General features: G+C 34.0%; 1 protein-coding gene across 1 annotated transcript; it reads right to left on the bottom strand.

The window, feature by feature from the left end:
* Positions 1-690: 690 nt before the first annotated feature.
* LOC139872345 (cyclin-dependent kinase D-3-like) lies at positions 691-4,305 on the bottom strand. Its single transcript, XM_071860199.1, has 7 exons — positions 3,968-4,305; positions 3,048-3,346; positions 2,796-2,904; positions 2,346-2,471; positions 2,005-2,240; positions 1,408-1,677; positions 691-1,069 (listed from the first exon to the last, which is right to left on the bottom strand). The coding sequence occupies exons 1-7, from the start codon at positions 4,076-4,078 to the stop codon at positions 1,003-1,005; spliced, it is 1,218 nt and encodes a 405-aa protein (XP_071716300.1). The 5' UTR covers positions 4,079-4,305; the 3' UTR covers positions 691-1,002.
* Between the last annotated feature and the right edge of the window lie 18,709 nt (positions 4,306-23,014).

Below are 23,014 nucleotides of genomic sequence, written 5' to 3' on the forward strand. Positions count from 1 at the left end.
TATTATTTTTAATTGTATTTTTATTTTTATATAATAATAAATAATAATTTATTATTTATTATTATATTATATTATATTATATTATTATATTGAAATGTATTAAATTAAATTTCAATATACAAGAATTTGTGGATTTATAATTTGTTAAATATCCAGTAATTTTCATTGAAGTATTTAAAGTAGAAATATATCTTCTATGTATCTATGATGTGAGATGTGTACACATTGTTCATTCTGTTTACGCAATTCATATGAAAGATTTATGACATCTAGTCATTTTTTTTCTAGTCTAGGCTACATTGCAAGATTCATTGAAAAGTGTTTGGTTTTTGTGTTTTGTTCAAGGGATTTGGCCATTTGTGTGTAAAATTTAACATTATCAACAACATAAGATAAGCATATACGGTAAGCCTCTTTGTTAGCCATATTCTTCATAAAAATACAGACCAACTTTAAGAATAAATCGAACACATTTGAGTAGCGTAATTGAAACATTTTCAACAGATCATACGTCGCCACATATTTCGATGCATAACAATTCAGATATTGACTGAATATCTCAAGTCATATAAACTTCAAGTATGGACAAACAATTAAGAAGGTACATTAGCAATGGAGAGAAACTAACTTGAAATGTGTAAAAAAAATACAAGTATCAGAAAGCATGCTAAACATACAAATTATGACATCTCATGACACATTGTTCAATCTGCTACAACATAATCTCACACTCTAATGCTCAAATCTTACATAGAATACCAATCTCCAAAATTGCATTCAAATAGTTGTGTGACCAATCAATCGGACATATGTAATTATGACCTTATGAAAAGGTTTGTGGTATACATTATACAAACCTTTTTAAGACAAAATGCAAAAATTACTTTATGGTCTTCACGAACTTCCATATCTGGTTACTTACTTTAGTAAGACAAAATGTATTTCAAACATACATGCATGACTATAAACCCAAGGTTAAAAAACTTCCTTGCAGATATTTCATCAATCTTCTTCTTCAGGGATTTGGAATTCAAGGTCCAGTTTTCTCTTCAGATAGCTTCTGTCAGCACTGCAAGGTATCAAAATAACAAGATTATAAATATTAAACAATCATCTTTATGACAAATAATATACTTGCATATTGGCATTAGATTAAACCAATTAAAATCTTTAAAGTTTTAAACTATTAATAACTTTATACAGTTTGTGGGGGACCTATCATAAACTATATTCCATCTTGATGTAACTCTGTGTCATGCTTAGACTTTGATGTCACAAATAAAGCTGATGGGGGACCTACCAAAGTATGAATCTTTTAAGAAATGTGAATACAACAATAGTTGCATACAGATCAAAACAAAATAAGAGAAGAAATAATAAAGCTGATGCTATATAATATTTATTTACCTGTTGATTGTTGGTCTAACTGGAGGTTTTGCATCAAAAACAGAAAAATCTAGTGACATTGGTGCGGGCCCACTTCTTTCATTACCGATACCATGATCTTCAACCCTATCAACATATCCTTCTGGATGTGAGGCCACTCGTTTCGACTTTCTGGTAGGCGATAATACAGTAGGACCGAAATCGTTCGGCTTCGATTCTACCGACTCCTTTTTCGGTGGGGGCCTTGGAAGCAAAGCCGGTTCAGTAGGTGGAGGACCAGAAGAAAAGTACCTGCCAAACAACCGTATTTTAGATTAAAACCCTCAAAGTTCACGGATGGTCCATGTGGTTTGTATAGTAATCACCGGTGGTCCCTGTACTTTTTTTCTAGTCATGGATGGTCCCTGTGGTTTGCATTTTGAATCACCGATGGTCCTTGTGATGCATATCCACAGGGACCATCCTTGACGAAAAATGCAAATCCTTGACGAAAAACGCAAATCACAGGGACCATCCTTGAGTGGAAAAAAGTACAAGGACCACCGGTGATTCTTGATACAAACCACAAGGACCATTCGTGATATTTTGTCTATTTTAAAATTAGAAATTAGCAGTTACCTATGTTCTAATGCTTGTTGTGCTGAAATTCTGGCCTTTGGATCATATGCAAACATCTTGGATAACAGATCCAATGCATCATCACTAGCCATTGGAAACAACGTCTTAAGTGGCTGCCCGGGAACAAACTGGTACTCAACGTAATCAGGGAGATAAATCAAATCTGGCCATTGAGATGGTTTTGGAGTCCCAAATGCAGCAAATATTTTGCCCAATTGATCGATATCACTGCTACCCTATGTTTTCAATAATAGTAACATAGCTTTAAAAAACTTATATTTAAAATAATTAGAGCAAGTTTAGGTGAATGAAGATAACACTAAAAGCATGAATGAACTAACCTGCAGAAAAGGTCGGCGTAAAAGGAGCTCAGCAAATATACAAGCTGCAGCCCAAACATCAACCCCCGGCCCATATTGTTTTGCACCAAATAATAGCTCAGGTGCTCTATACCATCGAGCAAAAACCTAATCATATATATTAGTCAAAAGATGGTAGATTTATAACACCTCTACATATTTAAGATACAAAGCAAAAATGGTTATAAAGACAAAAGGTCAGCAGCTATGTACACTATATGAATTAAGAATATACTTAATCCCATAATTTTTCTTGAGATTGAAAATAGACAACAATATAAAACGTTTTCACCTAAAATAACAATGCCTTCTGAACTCTGGTAACATAATATATTTTAATGCATTACTAGACGGCGGCTAACCTCTTTTATAAACTTTGTCAAAACAAAAACTTGTCCCATTTATTGATAAAAATGAAATGAGAATACATACCTGGTGAGTGAATCTTCTGTCGGGACTACCAAATATGCGTGCCAGACCAAAATCTGCAAGTTTCAGTTGTCCACCGGGTCCTATTAAAAGATTGTTTGGTTTCATGTCCCTGCCATTAGAAATTTATTTAAGGCGGTCAAGAAAAGTCAAAGATGGTAAAAAGCAAATAACTTTTGTAACATAGTTTTATCAAATCATAACAGTTGTTTTCACACAACCTGTCAAATATAAAGATGTATCGGTGCAAGTTACCTATGCAAAACCCATTTCTTGTGACACACAGCAAGTCCTTTCAATGTCATTTGAACGTATGACTTTATATCAGTGGGTGAAAGAACAATGTTTCTATCCCGAATAACTGCTTCAAGATCCGTCTCCATAAACTCAAAAACAAGATGCAAGTTCCCTTTATGAGGAAAACAATCAGTTAGCTCTATAATATTTGGATCCTTGAGCTCTTTCAGTAACTTTATTTCTCTAAGAGCAGTAAAATTGACCCCTTCCTTCTGCTTGCCAAGACGAATTTTCTTTATAGCAACCGTTTGTCCCGTCTGTTTCAAAACCCAATAGTTAGGGTTATACCACATAGGTAAGATTGGCCCAAGGTAACATATGTACCCAACCAAATTTAATCATAAATCTAGACTAGATTCTCAATCAACAAAAAGACACATATAATGATACATCATTCTGACCAAATGGCAATTGGCCTAGCGGTATCGAGGTGCCCCTCTGACCTTTAGGTCATGGGTTCAAATCCCGGGGTGGACATTGGGTAATATTTTTGTAGAAATCGTGTTAAGTGGGTGCGTTTTTAAAAATGATACAGTATTCTCATTGTTTATCAGAATTAGGCCTCATAACCATTGTTTTTGTTAGAAATATGAGATTAAAACACCATTTTCTATCAGTAAAATGGAGGAAGAGATAAAATATATCACTAATAATTATCCATACATCATGGATCTTCAAAATCACCAAACAAGATCCAAAGTTCGATGACTATATAGTCATATATCCAATGTGAAGCATCCATATCATATTTCAGTGACTGTAATTCTACAGTATAGTAGCAGAAAACCCTAATTTTCAAATTACAATCATACAAATCCACACTCGCAAGTTATACAGATATATGTACATAATATGTGTATTATTTAGTATAAGAATACCTTAGTATCAATGGCTTTGAAGACAACACCATATGTACCTTCTCCAAGAACTTCACGTTTCAAGTATCGCTCAGCTACTTTTTTTGTTAACAACTGATCCAAATCCGTCATCTCTTTTTCCTAATTTTTAGTTAATTTTGTGTTCAATTCAACAATATTTTGGTTAATTCAAGATTCGTAACCCTCGCATACCGATTTCTTCACGCATGTATGATTGTACATTCACCTAAAACCCTAAGGAGGGATGAAAAGGGGAATTGTATATTACTGGCTTCTCGAAGTTAAAACCCTAGAAAATGATTTAGGTATGGGGGAAATTAAGAAGGGTATCTACTTGATAATTCTTATTTAATTATTTTTTTCGAAAAAGCATAATGAGATTAAAATAGATCCGAAATCAACAAACAGGGAGGTGATTGTTGCTGCCAATTGTTCTCCTTCCAGTCGTCAAATCTAGGGCGTCGGAGCATTTGCTTTGACGTGTTTTTGCCGAAATTGTTGTCGGCTTTCTGTCTTTAGGTCTTTTATTCAAAAAATGGCGTTTTTATGCTTCTTGGTTGCTGTTGTGGTTGTCTCACCGAAAACAGGTGGTGTGGTGGCCAGAATCCATTCGGATTTTCGTGGCCATACGTGGTTGGTTGATTTAGAGTGGGTTTGGTTATAGGTTAGCTTTGTTGGTTCCGTTCTGCTCCATTTTCCTGTCGTCGTTTCTGGGTCGGGTTGAAACCACGTTGTTGCCGCCATAGTCGACTGTCGATATTCAAAAATGAGTTTCTCTAGTGTGGTTTCTCGAGGGCTTTTTGAACGTCCATTCGGTAGTTTGGTCTGTATTAGGAAGCTCCTTCGGTTTGCTGGGTTTCCCGGTGGACGAAGCTAGCTGGTTCGCTGATGATCGATTTGGGTCGGGGTAGTGCAATTGTGTTACGGATGGTCTTTCTCGGGCCTGGCCGGGTTCATGGGATGTATATTAATTGTTCGGATTCTGCAGAGATGTAGTTGGGTCGTGGTTATGGTTTCTAATGCTTGTCAAGTTGTATTAGTATTTGAATAGTTCAATTTCAATGTCTGTAGATTTTGTGCTCGTTCACGAACTTCAGATCATCATATTTGGTCAATGATGTAATTTGTATCCTGATTTTTTTTTAACAGCTTGGAAATTTTATTAAAACTAGCAAGAAGCTAGAGAATCACAACGACATTAAAGGATTATATAACCAAACATTCCAATTAAGATTAACTTTCTTATAACGGGAAGAAAGCCAATCAAAGGACGATAAAACAATAGTATCTATAATATGACACTTTTTAAATTTGTTTGGCTTGTAAATGACCCCATTCCTGAATCGCAACAAGGTCCACATAGTTGCAAAGCAGATAACTTTGATAACCAAGGATTCTTTCGGATCTTTAAGAGAGACTGTTAACCATTGCCACGTATCATCAAAAGTTTGCCATTTTGGAATATCAACTCCCGTCCAGGAAGCGATGTATGCCCAGACGCAAGTAGCAATTTCACATTCGAAGAAGATGTGGGGAAAGTCTTCAACCTGTAACGAGCAAGACGAGCATAAAAGGTTTTGAACCACAACGCCCCTATCCAATAAATTACATTTATCTGGGAGCTTGTTATGTCTAGCACGCCAAAGAAAAAAATTCACTTTTGGAGGAAGCAAATTGCACCATTGAAAAGTACGAGAACAAGCATCAGAATCGTCTAACACCCTTCGAAATTTGCTAACAGAAAAACAACCTTCACGAGTCAAGTTGCAAACCCATTTGTCTGGTTTTTCCGAGAAAGTAACACCATCAGTAGCAGCACAAAGGTCGATCAGCTGTTGGTTTTCTAAACCTGATCGAACATTCCTGCGCCAAGCCCATATCCACTCCTGATTATGATGACGATCACCAACCTTGCAAAATTTAGACGTTTCTAAAGCAAATAAACGAGGAAATTTGGTCCTCAAAGGGATATCGTTTATCCATTTGTCGTACCAGAAGGATGTGTCTACTCCGTTACCTATTTTAAGAGACAACACATTATTAACAGAGGGAAAACTATCATGAATGTCAAGAATAACTCGATTAATAACAGCCCATGTTCCACCATAAACGTTGTTAACAGGAGGGGAATAACCATCTAGTTGAACGCCGTGAATAGATTTGATCACATTTACCCAAAGCCAATCTCTACACATAAGATATCTCCAACGCCATTTGTATAGAAGAGCTTTATTGAGAGATTCTATACTAACAACCCCGAGGCCACCTTTTTCTTTAGCCTTGAGAATATCATCCCATTTAATCCAATGTATTTTTCGATCCTCCTTTGAGCCTCCCCATAGGAAAGTCGCTCGAAGAGATTCTAGGTACTTGAGCACTCCTTTAGGCACTTTAAAGATAGAAAAGAAATAGGTCCCAAGAGCGCCTAGGACCGATTTAATAAGAGTTAAACGACCGCCATGAGTAAGGAGGTTCACTTTCCACGTTGCAAGACGTTTTTCAACTTTTGAAATGATCGGTTTCCAATTGTCAATGAGGTTCATATTGGCGCCAATGGGGATGCCTAAGTATGTGAAAGGGAAAAAAGCAGGTTTGCAACCAAAAGTACCCGCCAATCTATTAATTTCATCCAATGGAATACCGATACCAAGAACGTTTGATTTATGAACATTAATTTGAAGACCAGAGACCAAGAAAAAGCATTCAAGAATAGTGATGAGATTTCGAAAATTATCATCACTCCATTCACCGATAAAGAGTGCGTCGTCAGCAAAAAAACAGTGAGACATGAGGACTGCATTATCATCACCACCCACGGAAAGACCCTTGTAAATATTATGCTCTATAGCATCCATCATAGCCACATGTAAACCTTCCATACAAATTAGAAATAGAAAAGGAGACAAAGGATCACCTTGACGAAGCCCTCGACCGATTTTGAATTCCTCCGTCGGGCATCCATTAACCAACACCGAAGCAAAAGAAGAATTAAGGCATCCTTTGATCCACATAATCCACCTATGGCCAAAACCCAGATGAGAAAGCATGTCGACCAAGAAATCCCAACTAATCGAGTCAAAAGCTTTTTCAAAATCAACTTTAAGAAGCATTGCTTTTTTCTTTTTTCGCTTACACCAATTGATGGTTTCATTAATCATCAAAGGGCCATCAAGAATTTGACGACCCTTAATAAAGGCCGATTGTTCCCGACTAATAATCCCATCAATAACCTTTGCTAAGCGGTTTGCCAGTAATTTAGCAAGGATTTTGTATTGAATCCCGATAAGGCTAATAGGACGAAAGTCTTTAACGAAAAGAGGATTATCAACCTTAGGGATCAATGTGAAAAAAGAGGAGTTACATCCCTTTGGAATGAAACCTGTAGTATGAAAGTTATGAATGAAGGCGCACACATCGACTTTGACAAGCTCCCAGAAAAACTTGATGAAACGAAAGGAAAACCCGTCGGGACCAGGGGCTTTATCATCACCACAATCCCACACTGCTTTCTTAATTTCGAAATCCGTAAAAGGCTGTTCCAAATCAGTAACTATATGAGTAGGGAGAGGACTCAGATTTGTACTAGGATGATCCAATTTAACAGTTCGAGCATAACAAAATTTTTCTTTAAAGAAAGTAAGGAATGTATTTTTCACAATCGGTGGAGAGGTTAACCATTCTCCATTAGCAAGAACACCCGAGATAGCAACGTTTTTCCTATGGCGTTTGATTGAAGTATGAAAAAGGATGAATTCTCATCCCCGTAACGATTCCATAACTTTTTATTTTTCTGAGCCGCATTGAGAGAATCTCCTTTTTCGATAAAAGCAAGTTCATTAAGGATATTAACCCTCTCATAAGAAAGAGTTATATAGTTTCCTCCATTCGCCAAATTAGTATCGATCATATCTAGAGATTCTAACAGGTACTTTTTTCTAGCACCACACGAATTGTGGTAGTTGCTGTACAATGTCTTTAATTGCTTCTTGACAAACTTAAGTTTGTTTTTAAAAGCTATAAAAGGGTTGCTATCAACACAAGAGTTCAACAGAATAGGATCATTCCAAGCTCTCTTCACAACATCTTCAAATCCTTTAATCGAAAACCAAGAAGCAAATAGCTTAAAAGGAGTAGGCCCATAATCCAAGTGTTCGTTAAAAAGCACAATCGGGCAATGGTCTGACCACAAATTTGGAAGAATACGCCCAACCATATCCGGATATGCCTCAGAAAATGAATTAGATAAAAGAAAACGATCAAGCTTTGCTCGGCTATCACACGATTTACTAGATCTAGTAAAAGCCCGACCACCCAAAGAAATGTCCACCAATCCAGAAGATGTAATGAAATGATTAAATTCATTAGCCGATAAAGGACAAAAATGGATCCTTGTCGTTCATGAGCATCCCGAACCACGTTAAAATCACCAAAAATAGCGTATTCCCCTTGATTATTAAAGATGAACTCGGACAACAGAGACCAAAGCCTAGCTTTTTTTGATCTTTCCTGCGGAGCATAAACATTAACCAGAAAACAACGAGTGGAACAATTGTGCCTACAACCCTCTACAATCAAAACGTTTTCATAAGAGATGATACGTTTCTTTATGAAGCAAGAAGGGTCCCAAACAGTAAGAATGCCACCAGATCTTCCTCTGGAGCATGTGGTAGCAACCTCAAAAGAATTATTACCCCAGAGACTTAACGATAAACAAATCCAAACGTGTTAATTTAGTTTCCTGTACACCCAGGACATTAATTTTGTACTTGTTGCAAATATTACGAATCCATTTTTGCTTATTATTATAACTCGCTCCTCCTCCAATGTTGATAGAAAGAATATTCATTAAACAGGTTTGTACACACCCATTCTAGTCAACATACTCTTCAAATCTGCTTGACTACCATTCATATCATAACCAAGTGTCATACCAACTGAGATTATCTTATCTATATGATCAGCCAAATCAGATTCTGAATGGTTCTTGTTCTGATAATTATCGATACTAGACGATACAGATTGTGGACGCTGTGTATTATTAGAGACTCTCGGGGATGAAAAACGTACCCCATTAAAACCCGGAGGTTTAGACAGAGAAGAAGAGCATTGCGCCTGTTCATTGGGATCAACAGTATCTTTAGCACAAGGTGAGTTGCCATTGGTCTCCCCGTTGTGATCATCTTTGTTCACCGAATAATCCTGAATAGGGTACTCACCAGTAGTGGGAACTTTATCAGGTTTACATACGTTACCTATGTTAACCAATTCTTCTTCTTTATGTTCTTCAAAGAATGGAGGATTCGTATTAGGGTCACAATACGAGTCTTTAACAAATTCTCCTTCTTCCAGTGATTCATGGCTCGAAGAATCAGAATGAAGATCATTAACATGGGACCTATCTTCAGATTTATCAAACATCGATTCGTTAATAACCTTCAAAATTGATGGACTCCAATCCCCTACTTCTTTGACAAGAACAACATAATCTTTCTTTTTCACAGTTATGATCACTCGTTCATGAATTAGATCAAGTGAAGTAGTAAGGATACACACCTTTCCAATACTTTTTTTATCTTCCAACTCAGAATCTTGAAAGAGAACCTTGCCAAAATGAAAAGCTACTTTATTGAACACATCGTAGTTCCACGCTACAGCTGGTGATCCAGAAATTTCAAGCCATATAGATCGTTCCTTAATAGTGAAAGAGTCCGAATAAGGGCAGATCTCAGAAAGCGAATTAAGAACAAGAAGATTCTTCATGAAGTTGGTACGAGATTCAACATTCGGATGTTCAATCCATAACCAAGTCCCCCCCCATGTACTGCACATTAAGAGAATCAAAGCCTTCCTCATGCCAAATGCGATTAAGAAAAGGAATTTGAGGAGGAAAGGAAGCCTTCCCAAACAAGATTAAATCCGAATTTTCCATTGAAATTAACTCATCATCTTCAATATTAATTCGCTTCAGTGGGTGTAATTGATGAGTAGGTTTAGAACCACCCACTACAGAGGCGTATGAAAAATCATGCAATTTAACTTTAGTAGCAGAATCATAAACCTTCGGTTTCACAGCCGGTTCATGATTGCCATAACGATCAGAATTAATTTTAGGATTCGATTTATCAAATCTAGCCAAAGAAGCGAAAAGGTGAAAATTACCTACCCAGATCGAGGAGATCGATTTTTCAATTTCTTTGATTGAAGATACGTTTAGGAATCTAACAAATGCAAATCGCCTTCCATTCTTCGTCAATTTACGGGCAACATAGACATCGGTCACCCTTCCATACTTAGAACACAGATCTCGTAGATCATTAGATTGAAAATTATGAGGAAAGTTAGTGACGAAGATATTGGTAGAGATTTTGGATGTGGATTGGTGGTCATTGTATGAAGGTTGAGACATATTGATCAGTGTGAAATACATATATTTATAATATACATATATTTTCGTAAAAATAAAAATAATATACATATATTGATCATTGTATGAAGGTTGAGATTTTGTATCCTGATGATCTATTTATAATATACATATATTTTCGTAAAAATAAAAATAAAAAAATAGGCGATCTTTCCACACCATGATTTAATTCATCCACAGTAATATACATAAAATTCCTCTATTACCCCTAAGCTAATACTTCGTAATTTATTCAAAAAACTCAAAATATCGCAAGCCAAACTAGAATCCTCATACGCATTCTTTCGTAAAGCAACTTACGCTTACTTTATATGTACTGCATATATCAAACAGATGATGTAAAACAATAATTCAGTATGGTAGTTCTATTGCTATAATGCATAGGAACCAGAAACAGAACCCCTTAAATTCAACTAAGTACATCGAATATAACTATTCCGAACTTAAATGTTCTTAGATTCTATAGCCGCTGGTTTATTGAGATTATCTTAAGCTAACAGAAAATCCATTCATAACCACTGTTTTTGTTACAAAATTTTAGAACATATTAGCAACTACAAATGTTCGACAGGGCAATCACCAGTTGACTGTGATGTCTCGTCAAACGAACAAAAATCTGGTGGGAAGAGTCCCAAAATAGACCTAGACAGTGGTTGTGTAGTTGCAGTCAATAATATTTGGCGGAGAGAAAAACATGGAGGTGGCTGGAAATCAATTTCCGGCATGATGGGTTTTAAGGCGGTACGTCGGTGATCCAACACCGGTGAAATTAGGTGGGTTAGGTTCGTACAAAGATTACCAGTTTAATGGTGGTGGTCACTTCTTCTAACTCGCATGTACCATGAAGTGATTACAAATTTAGAGTTATGGGATGTTAGTTTGTGAATCATAAAGAAGTGAGAGAAAGTCGGAAGAGGTGTTTTATGTCATTGGAGTACAGAGCTTTATTTGTCGTTTTAATTTAATTTTAGACAAAATTACCCAAATCGTTCATGTATTTTGATCGTTTGCCCGTTTCATCCCTATATTAAAAAGCTGCATTTTCCATCCTTAAATTTAAAATATGGTCTCAATTTCATTCCTTGCTTAACATTAAGTGAATGCATGTGCCAGGCACGTGACTTAATAACTACTACATCTTCTTCATCATGTTAAAGAGCACAAGCCCTAATTTAGTCAACCATTTAAATAATTTTAACACATATCACTCCTATTCATCATCAAATTTTCAAACTAGAACTCTATCAAAACCCTTAAAATTATATGACAAACACCATATTCTCCTCCCCCAAACACAATTCAAAACTCTATCTTCATCTTCCGCAAATCAAAAATCTTCCTCAAATCAAAGAGCATTCAAAACCCTAGAACTAAATTAAAATCTACACAAACACAAAACTATTGTGAATATGAGCAACAACGCAACACCGGTACCAAATCAAGTGACTTTACTTGACTATTAGACAAGTATATATGGTATGAGGGTCAGAATAGCTTTTGCTGAAAAGGGTATTTCATATGACTACCAAGAACAAGATTTAAGCAACAAAAGCCAGCTTCTTTTAGACTCGAACCTGATCCATAAGCAAATCCCAGTTCTCATCCACAATGGTAACCCCATCTGTGAGTCTAGCATTATCGTTGAATATATCGACGAGGTTTGGAACGACCGTTGTTTCCTTCTCATCCTTATGATAAAGCTCGTGTGAGGTTTTGAGCTAACTTTATCGACAAGAAGGTACGTTCAAGGTTTCTTGATTTGTGATTAATTAATCTTTTATAAACTTATTATTTTATAAAAATGTAACTATACCAAATTGGGAGAATTTTGTGCACTCTAAAAGGGGAAGAACACGAAGCTGCTGGGAGAAATTTAGCCATAGTCTTCCACTTCCTAATTCACCCTTTAATATTTGGCCATAAATCTTACTTCTATTGTGCTACTGCCTGCTGTTTTAGGGAAAGTGAACTTTGGTGATGACTTTGGATTATTTACAAAAAATACTCTAAACTCTCAATATAATCATATTTTACCTTATTTAACAGACTATTGACTTTCGTTAGGGTGAAGGATGAAATTGGGACCAGAAAATGCTTTTAAGGATGAAAATTGCAGTAAATAAAACACGGGGATGAAAATGGATAAAATGGAAAGACACAGGGACGAAATGAGTAATTTTGTCTTAATTTTAATTGAATTGAATTAGAGGGTATTATAGGAAGTCTACATAAATTCGTGCGGATGGAGTGTGGAATATATATAACTAATATAAACAAAATCAAAATGAGATGTATCCAAACTAAATAATTTAAACAAATGACCTCACCAACATAATGAAAAACTCATTTGCCAATAAAAGTATGGTTCTTATTTATATGTATTAAAGTATATATTAATTTGAAAGAATTTCAAAAGATAGCTTTAAAAGATATTTTTAAGATTTTTGGACGTTCATATTTTAATTGCACGTTTAAGATTAATGCTACAACTTGTGAAGAATCAAAAGATTTTTTTTTTTTTTTTTTTTTTTTTTTTTTTTTTTTTTTGAAAAGCCGACAAGTAATTTTATTAATTATAGGAAGTTACATCTTACAATAAGGATATCCAGTATCCAGACTATACACACTCGAAAAAAGAAATGTACAGTAGTTCTAGAGCTATAACAATAACGAGCAGTAGATGAAGTGAAAAAACTCGAGAACCAGGAAGGTTTTGTGTAGGAAAAATCTTATCGTCTTCGACTACAAGCATAGTGAGGGCAACTTGTCGAGACAAGCTGGGTTAGAAATAGGTGACACGGTGTTGACTTCAACGGCAAAGTGTTCTATACTATCACACTTAGCCACGGAACTATGAAGTAGTTTTAGACTAGAGCAAAAAACCTACATTTATTAACCAATTTTTGACATGGGGTTGACATCGAAAGCAATGGGGTTGGAAAGCAATGGGGTTGGTAATCCATTGTAGCCAATCTAAGATACCTTTCTTCCATCGACAATTAATCCATTCAAAGCTTTTTGTTTGTATATCGAAAACAATCTTTGGGCAACTTTGATTGTTTTTTCCGAAGATGATTTCGTTACGGTTCTTCCATATGAAATAGCTCGTGGTCCACATGACCGCTTGCCAAATTGCTAAGCCGGTATGCGTGTTAAAGGAGGGGTTAGAGCATTTGGATAGGTCTTTAAGAGTTGATATATTCAAGTTATTTAGACTCCATCAATTGCTAACTCGGTTCCATATTTCAGCATAGTTTTTACACGAAAGTAAAGAGTGATGGAGTGTTTCTAGGTCATCATCACATATTGGGTATCTCGTCGAATGCAAGTCGATACCTCGTTTGTCAAGTTCGATTCGTATGGGAAGTTTATTTTGTTTTGCTCACCAAATAAAAATGCCAATTTTTTGTGGGATTAAAGGGTTAATGATGGTTGGATCAGGCGAAGGTAAGTTAACTGTACCTACTTCATTGATATGCTTTGTGAAAGCATTAGTTGAGAAATAGCCATTGCAACCAAACCTCCAAATCAATGTATCTTTCTCGTTAACAGGTTTCTTCATTTTTTTAACCAAATCGACTAATGTGGCAAGCTCTGTTTCGGACCTCCATTTGGGTTGTGTGTTCCAAGCCAAAGTTGCAGTAATAGATACTTTGGCCCCAGCTGATTCTTTCACTCACCAATACATCTTTTTTTGATTCAAGGTTGAAAGTCTCGGGTAAGTATATTTTAGAGGTTCGGTTCCACACCATTTGTCACTCCAAAAGCTTGTTTCCATTCCATTTTCTACAATCTTAACAAACTCATTAGAAATATCACACCCTAATTTCATTAGGGGTTGCTCGATTTTAATGATATTATACCAAGTTCTACCCGAGAATTTTTTTTAGTTTATTTTCGGGTATTGAAATTGAACATCCCAACCCTCCACTTGGCCCGTAAATACCTTTAATCACTCGTGCCCAAAAAGAGTTTCTGTTATTAAGAAATTTCCACCACCATTTTGTTAAAAGTGCAAGGTTTTTTATTTTTAAAGAGCCAATATTTAAACCTTCGTCATCGTATGGTAGTAAGATTTGGTTCCAATTTACCCAAGCCATTTTTTTCTCGTCAAAAGACCCGCCCCAAAAGAAATCACGTCGCATACCTTCGAGGTCCTTTATAATTCCCATGGGAGCTTTGAAAAGAGAGAAATAGTATAAAGGAATGCTACTTAAAACGGATTTGATAAGTGCAAGTCTTTCTTCAAAGGATAACGACTTAGCCTTCCAATTGGCTAATATTTTATTGAATTTCTCGAATACGGGTGACCAATTATGGTGCAATTTTAGGTTGGCACCAATTGGAAGGCCAAGGTAACCAAAGGGAAATGATCCTTCTTTACAACCGAACCATGAAGCAAGATTATTTTATCCAATATTTGAGGTTCCGATTCCGTACATACAACTTTTAAAAAGATTTATATAAGTCCCGATAAATTCTCAAAACATTTAAGAATCTTCAAACTGTTTCTAACTTCAAGCTTGTTCCATTTTCCGAAAATAATGGTATCGTATTGTAAATGGGAAATAATAACTTTTTCTTTTTCGACCTCTACCCCAGTAATTAATTTTTTCTTAACCGCCATATTTAAAAGTTGGTTTAGTCCTTCACCCGCTATTATGAAAAGACAGGGGGATAGAGGATCTCCTTACCTAACACCCTTTTTAGGCAAAAATTGGTCGGTGGGAGAACCGTTTATAAGAATTGAGATCGAAAGTAGATGTTAAGCAAGATTTTATCCATTAAATCCATTTTCGTTCAAAACCCATGAACCTTATTATAAAGGTTAAAAAAAATCCCAATCAATACAATCAAAAGTCTTTTCAAAATTAACTTAAAAAAAGAATCAAAAGGATTTAAATATAAAGGAATATAACATTTTATTATTAGTACATAACATTTTATGTTTTCAGTTACTTTTTAGGATTAGGAGATGATTTAACAATGGTAATTCATATTCATAATTACAAACAATTTTACTCTCATTAACAACCATATATACATGTCTTGTTTTACCCTTAATGTTAATTTCATCAGATAGTCTTATAAAATTATTTAAACATGTTGAAACCTATATCCTCATTTTCCCCCTACCATGTCACTTACATCCATTATCGATTCTCTTAATGAACTTGATACGATTTGTTGTTCGTTGCTTGATTCATCCATTGAGTAAAGTATGATTAAATTAAAGAATGAATGCAAGCACAAATTGGTTAGTTACTGAATTTGTTCATTAACGCCTTAACGGAATTCCATAGAATTATCGGAACGTTTGGTGGCAGTTATATTAAGAATATATTGAGGATGATTTTACCATAGTGGAATGCATCGTCTATTTTGGTTGAAATAAATTACTAAGTATCCACATTTGACTTTCAAAATCTTTCTACGTTAACTTTAACCATAAATATTTTTATTTGTGTTATGTAATATTTGATAAAATTTATATGGATGGATTGAGTTTATAATGCAGCTTTTATTTATATAATTGTTATCAAATAATATATAATATAAATAAAAATATTTATGGTCAAAGAGGGGTAAGTTTGAAATTTAAAAAACGGTGACGTATGGTGGCTAAACATGCAGCCTTTTAGCTACATTTATATGCAGCCAAGATTTACCCATCTTTACCTATAATTTAAAGGTTAACAAGATTTACTATGATTTTTACCTAGTATACGCATGCTTAATTTATCAACTCAATTTGACTTTGATAATAATAATAAAATAATTAAAGTAATTATACGTCTAAAAAAGATTGTTATACAGAGTCCAATTATAACCCAATCTTTGCAGACACAATGTATATATAAATATACACAAACTATATATCATACATACATAAAAATATAAATCAATTATCCTCTCAACGTTATTTGAAAAGTCATCGCCAGGTATGAACTTAGCTTAACTTTTTTTTCCTTTATATTTACTATATACTATAATATAATATACAATAATTATAAATAAATAAATACTAGCTTAAGACCCGCGGATTCGCGGGTTTCGGCCATAAAAAAATCTAAAACAAATCAAATTATGTGTTGTTTCATGTAAAAATTAACTCTAATCATGTATAATAATGAAATGAAGACTAAAAATGTAGTTAAACAAAAAATATATATATAATAAGTAGAATACAAACGGCCACAACAACAACAACAACAAAACTCAATCCCGCATGTGTGAGGTAAGTGGGAGGTGGGACGTAGACAATCTCCTCCTCTATCCTAGAAACATTCAGTCAAATATAACCAAAGTTCTAATGTATAATAAAATATAATTGGTAAGACGAATTGGATATCTTGTTGTCCAATTATTTGATGGTAGTAGACTATTTATTTGGATCTAAGTTTATCGCTGACGACTTTTTCATACATTATTCAATGCCAAAAAGCATTTGAAGTAGTTATTAAGGGTCAACATTGAAGCAACTTGTTGATTTTCTTTCAATATCCTTCGTATTTCCGTCAAAAAATAAGAAAATTATTATTGTATCAAAAAGAACTATATTATTACTTTATACGGGAACAATAAAAATCGGATATTTTCAAAATTAAATAATTATAAAGGATGATAACCTCAGTAACATAGCCTACGACTTTTATACTGGCATGCTTAAAACGTTATTATAATAGCTGTAATTTAAATAAGTCATGGACATTCAAATTTTCCACAATCATACTGGAAACATTGTTCTAACGTTTAACTCCTAGCCCATCCCAAGTAGTGGGCAAAGAGACTCTTCTCGGACACTGTCAGTTATTTGGCACAAGACTTTCAAAATGGTTTACTTATAAATCTCTCTATAATAAACTATGAAAATTTAAAACCTGATACCAATTTTGATGGGACATTGCCACTTAAGCATGCGGCTTTAAGAACACTCATAGGATTTTGAGCAATGTACCACTCTTTATGCTCTTCGTAGAAACACTACTCAAATCATTTAATCATTCATTTACATTTTAGAATTCTCTCTTGAAAAACCATATGTAAAAGTATCATAATTGAATAGCGTAAGATCTCATATAGGGATGTAAATACATAACTGACCACTTATTATAATGACCCAAAGAAATCTTCAGATAATATAATTTTTGTCACTATCGTCCTTGTAACGGTCCAACTGATATATGGACCTTTTTACTAACTTCATTAAATTTCTGTCATCAAACACTTCAGAAAAATACAATAGTTCATATCTACGGGTAGGTAACTCACATCTTCAATGAGGTCATCGAAAGCATTCAATCTATTCATTTAGTAATGTTGCTAAACATCTTTGTTCCACCACTGAAGCCAATATTTGTAGAAAATATCATCCACCCACTCCACATACGAATAAATAATGAAATAAATGTTTAAATTGCTACCAAATTAATTCCATAAAGAATTCCTTATTTTGTCTGATGATGGAACATACAAAAACTAATTAAAAACAGTTGTGTGTATCACTCTGTATGTTCCCAAATTAACTCACTTCAAGACACATGAAGTTTCTTTCCACCCGAAGTCAACAAAAAATGGTAGCAAAATAATCCTTAATTGGATACACATACCTGATCAGCAAGAAAACATACTCAGCAACAAAGTTAGGACACCACGTATTATGCAATTGCTTCCTCTTTTTTAGAGATGCACCACCAACAAAGAAACATAATCAGTAAGAAAACATAGATATTACTACTATAAAATAGAGCGTCCCATATTTTATTCCTATAATATTCTCTAGATTGCAAAAAAGTTGCACAATTGATAAAACTAATTAAAGCAATGATCATACCCATTTCTAATACATAACTCATACTTGATCAGAGACAGAGTCTTAAAGATTAGCTTAAAATGAAATAAAAATAAATAAATAATGGACAAAAAGTGATGACATGCTACCTGACCCGCCCATCTTGGCACCTCCAATATTTTAGAAAGATTTAAAGCAATTAAAGGAATAATTACAATTATAGTCTCCCCACCTTCACAACTAATTATAGCAAATAATAACTTTATAATCTTGAATTAGTTAGAAGAAACAACCTAGGATGCGAACGAAACTCCTCATCCTTTTTCTTAAATCTTAAGTAATTAGTACGAACAAAATATATTTCGATTGATCATTTTACTCGATACTTTTTTCAAAGTTTCCCTCCTGCAGAAATCTCACCACATTGAATAGAGGATCTACTGCAAAAAAAATAAAAAAATAAAATAACAGTAACACATTTAAACTAATGGCTTCAACATAGTTAAAGAGCAATTGCATTGAAAAGAGAGTACGTCTCTTATGTTAACATTAAAATCATGGAGAACCTCATCTCCTCCTTTATTGTCGGTGTATCCCCGATTCATTCGATCGACTGCATAACAATTTAACATAATTCCGTAATCAAGCCCTAGAAAATTCTTTGTAAAATCATCACCCTAAGATTCAATTGTAGCAAAAATAACATACAATTATTTATATTTGAGTAATTGTCAACCTTATATCTTTACGGCAAGGCAAATCATCCAATCATATGAAATGTGCCAAACAGATAACCAATCTCTCAAAATATACCGTTTAAGCATATAAGCACGGTTTGATCATACCTTTAGAACCATTCCAAGTGTTTATTCATGTAATACAACTAATCTGATGGGGACAAAAGCAAGTGCTTTTTATGGTATAACACCACCCACTAATGCCCTATAACTAATTTCAATCCAAAATATATATAAGATGACAACCTACAAATATTAGTGTAGATTCAACTGTAATTCTATAGAATTGCACATACCTCCCTTTATAAACACCTTTGTTAAAATACTCAACTGTACTTTTTATAGTGTAGATTCAGAGTATTAAGTGTACAACTTCAATGACAGGAACAATAAAAAAGATACTAACCGATGTTTTTGACACCGTAGGAGATCAAATATTGAAGTAGAAATTAATGAAGGAACACAAATAAGAGAAACATAAGCATTAGTATTAAGAATAAAATGTGACGCCCCGTACAAAACCATCATGTACGAATCGTCAACAACAGGTCCATTACACGGTATAATACTACATTCTGTTTTAAAACAAGTTTTGCATTCATGAAAAGATAACGTTTTACAAAAGATAATGTGACACAAAGGTCGTTACAAAGCCATTATTCAAAATAACCTAAGTTGCGAATGCAAAATAAAAGTTCCATGATTGAGACATCTCTAAGTAATGCAGCGGAAGTCTAACACAGCGAGTCTGTAACAGCAAGTCTATAACACCAAGACATCAAGTCTAACAGCAGAAGCAACAACGTCTAAGCACCTAAGAAATACATGCTTAAAAAGTCAACACGAATGTTGGTGAGCTATAGTTTGTTTGTAATCAGTATTGTAATGTAGACCAAGAGATTTCAGTGCTTCAACCAACATTTCAAATCAGTATTTCAAATCAGTATGATAAAGTATATATTTATTCGTGGGCACCCGGTAACTAACTTAACGTAAAATAAATATCACCCCCTAAAAGTACACTTGGCTAGTGTGTATGTCCTCGAAGTATTAAACACCCGTTAAATGCTAGCGTGACTAGCCCGAGTGGGGAGTCAAACCCTATGGATCCATATCTAATATTCGCGTTCACCGGTTCAAAAACCAATGATTAAACGTTACCGTGCTAAGGGGAATCTTTGTTCTGTCATATCACCCACTGATGTGTGCAGCGGTGTATATGAAATACTATTATTTTTATTACGAAATACGATACAATTTACACAAGTTTTATTTATTTATATAGATGGGATATACTTAAACCTTGCTACAACACTTATAGGCAGTGTACCTAATCGTAGAGTAGTGTAGTTTTTAATAAGTCCGGTTCATTCCACAGGGAGCTAGCTAAGTTTAACGCTATATTTTTATTAACTATATATATATATATATATATATATATATATATATATATATATATATATATATATATATATATATATATATATATATATATATATATATATATAAGTAGTAATATTATTATAAAAATGGGGTTTACCGTTTAATGACCGGTTTGTCGATTTTAAATAAAGCGTAAAGATAAATGACGATAATTAAAATGCGTAAAATAAATAACAATGACGAAATATAAAATTGCGAATAATAAAATGACAGTAATTAAAAGTACGATGAGAAATACAATAAAAGAATTATGCTTATTTAAACTTCCGTAATCATGATGTTTGACGTTTTGATTTTAATTAATTGTTACCCGGGTTAATTGTCCTTTGTCCTGGTTTATTTGATACCTATCTAGTTTTTGTCCATAATAGTCCATCAGTCATAATTATAAGATATTCGTCAAATTAACCTTATTTTCGAAGTCAAATATTCCAACTAATTAGAGACTTGAACTGTAACAAGGTCTTAATACTTTGTTAATAATTACACCAGGTTATCGACTGCGTGTAATTCAAAGTTTTAATACTTTGTTAACAATTACACCAATTACCCTTGTATGTAATCCACCCCTGTTTTAATTAGTCCATGATACATTAATTTATTCACTTGGCCATAATGAATAATAAATTACCCAATCCAATTGATTAAATTAAATGATTGTAACAGATGTCGTATAAACGTCACTAAATAGGACATTCATAATCATTTAATAATTATTAGATTAACTAATTTGAAGATATGTTCGACAGATTTCAACAAGTTGTCATTCGTTATTAGACAATACCCCCCATCTATTAATAGTCCATAGTCCAATGTTCACAAGTGTCGGTCTTTTGTTCAAACCCAAATTATGGTACAAAATCCAATAACCCAATCTTAATTTTTAGTCCAACATCACGATTACTTCGGCTCAAATAAGCATAATAATAACTTAGTTACAAGACATTAATTTAAAAAGGAAGAACATAGCTTACAGTGATTATTTATCGCGTAGCGTTACACGGACAGAGTTCCGACTTATAAAACCTTAAAACATTTCTTACAATAACTCAATTATTATTAAAGTTAATTTAAACTTAATATTATAAATATAAATATATATTACATTGATCAGAGGAAGGAAAAGAAAAAGATGTGTAAAACTCGTCCGAAAAATGCTGAATTTATAGACTTGGCAAGGATTCTGAAGCCATGCGATCGCATGGAATTTGTTCTTCCAGGCCATGCGATCGCATGGCCAGCTGGGTGCAGATATTTTTTATTCAAAACGTGGGCTGCTGATTAATTTATAATATATAATATAATATATATAATTTTATATAATTTTATATATATTATATTATATTTTTGTGCCTAGTTGACTTGTAATTTTAGCTCCGTTGACTCGCATGTTGATGCTCGGTTTATGTCTCGGTTCCTTTCATACGCATAGATATCTTGTACTTTGCGTTCCGCGACTTGTACTCTTGTAATTTTTAGACGTTTCTCATCAATAAATTGAACCACTTGGATTGTATCTTGTACATTTGAGCTTTTTGGTCATTTGCGTCTTCAAATCGTTGTTTTCTTCTTTTGTCTTCGCACTTATTTATTTAAACGAATATTACATAAAAATAGAACAATTGCAACTGAAAACTTTACATATTGGGATGATATTGCGACTAAATATATGTTCATTTGGAGCACTATCACCCACACATATATAAAGTTTAAGTACTCGTGTCTAGTATGTAAAACATAAAAAGGGCATGTATTCATGAGTTTGTAATTCTCAATCATTAAGGTCAATCTCAAGGATTGAGTAATATCAGGCTTAAAAGCTGATTTTTAATCTTTAAGGATATTATCCTTTCTGGAGGTCTGATTCATTAGTCTTATCAAGCTAATTTGCACGGCGCCCTCCCCATTTTACGAGACAGATCCTCTCATGGTTAGGATAAGTCTGACCACTTGGCGACCCTGTTTGATGCTGAGGTCCGTGGATTTCCTGCTGATTTTAGAGATGACTTTTCTAGATTTTTTGTCAACCTACAGTTGGTCTGGACGACAACTTCCTGACCTAAATCAAGAAGCGCGTGTCTTTTTTGGAAGACTTTACTTCCTTTTAATGATGGAATTGATTCATCGTGTAGATCCATCTTTCTTTCAAATATATTACAGTAAATCGGGTAAAACTGATTAGTTTAGTCCAAAGCAAAAGTACCTGCAATAATCTTGTACAAATATGTGATATATGTTTTGAAGAACTTGGTAAATTCTTCCCACACTTAGCTTTTATTTATTCTTTTCTTTGCCTTTTTATTATCCTTTATTCCATTTTAAATGAATTCAAGTATTTTGGGTTGTTTCTCCATTTATGTTCTCTCTGAGGTAACAATAATTTCGGCATTAACACCTAGTTTTATCGTTCATAAATATGTATAAATATGATTTTGAATTCATTCAAATTTTCACAATTTTTTTCTTCTTCAAATTTTCACAAAAATTGGCAATTAAACTAAGTGTAAACCCGAGAGAATTTATAACCCTTCCCCACACTTGAGATCATGCAATGCCCTCATTTGCATGAAATCAGACTATAATTATAAGTTCATGAGGGTGATTAGTGTAGAAAAGTGATTAAAAATACCGATTTTGCAAACATATTGTTT

This window comes from Rutidosis leptorrhynchoides, chromosome 10, assembly GCF_046630445.1.
Source record: "Rutidosis leptorrhynchoides isolate AG116_Rl617_1_P2 chromosome 10, CSIRO_AGI_Rlap_v1, whole genome shotgun sequence".
Lineage (NCBI taxonomy): Eukaryota > Viridiplantae > Streptophyta > Magnoliopsida > Asterales > Asteraceae > Rutidosis > Rutidosis leptorrhynchoides.

What these genes read in the sequence shown, in the direction of transcription:
- LOC139872345 (XM_071860199.1), bottom strand. Translation starts at nt 4,078, where the DNA reads ATGACGGATTTGGATCAGTTGTTAACAAAAAAAGTAGCTGAGCGATAC. An exon ending in AAGAAATGGGTTTTGCATAG is followed by an intron (nt 2,905 to 3,047) that starts GTAACTTGCACC and finishes TTCTAATGGCAG; the next exon opens with GGACATGAAACCAAACAATC. An exon ending in CAACAAGCATTAGAACATAG is followed by an intron (nt 1,678 to 2,004) that starts GTAACTGCTAAT and finishes GTTGTTTGGCAG; the next exon opens with GTACTTTTCTTCTGGTCCTC.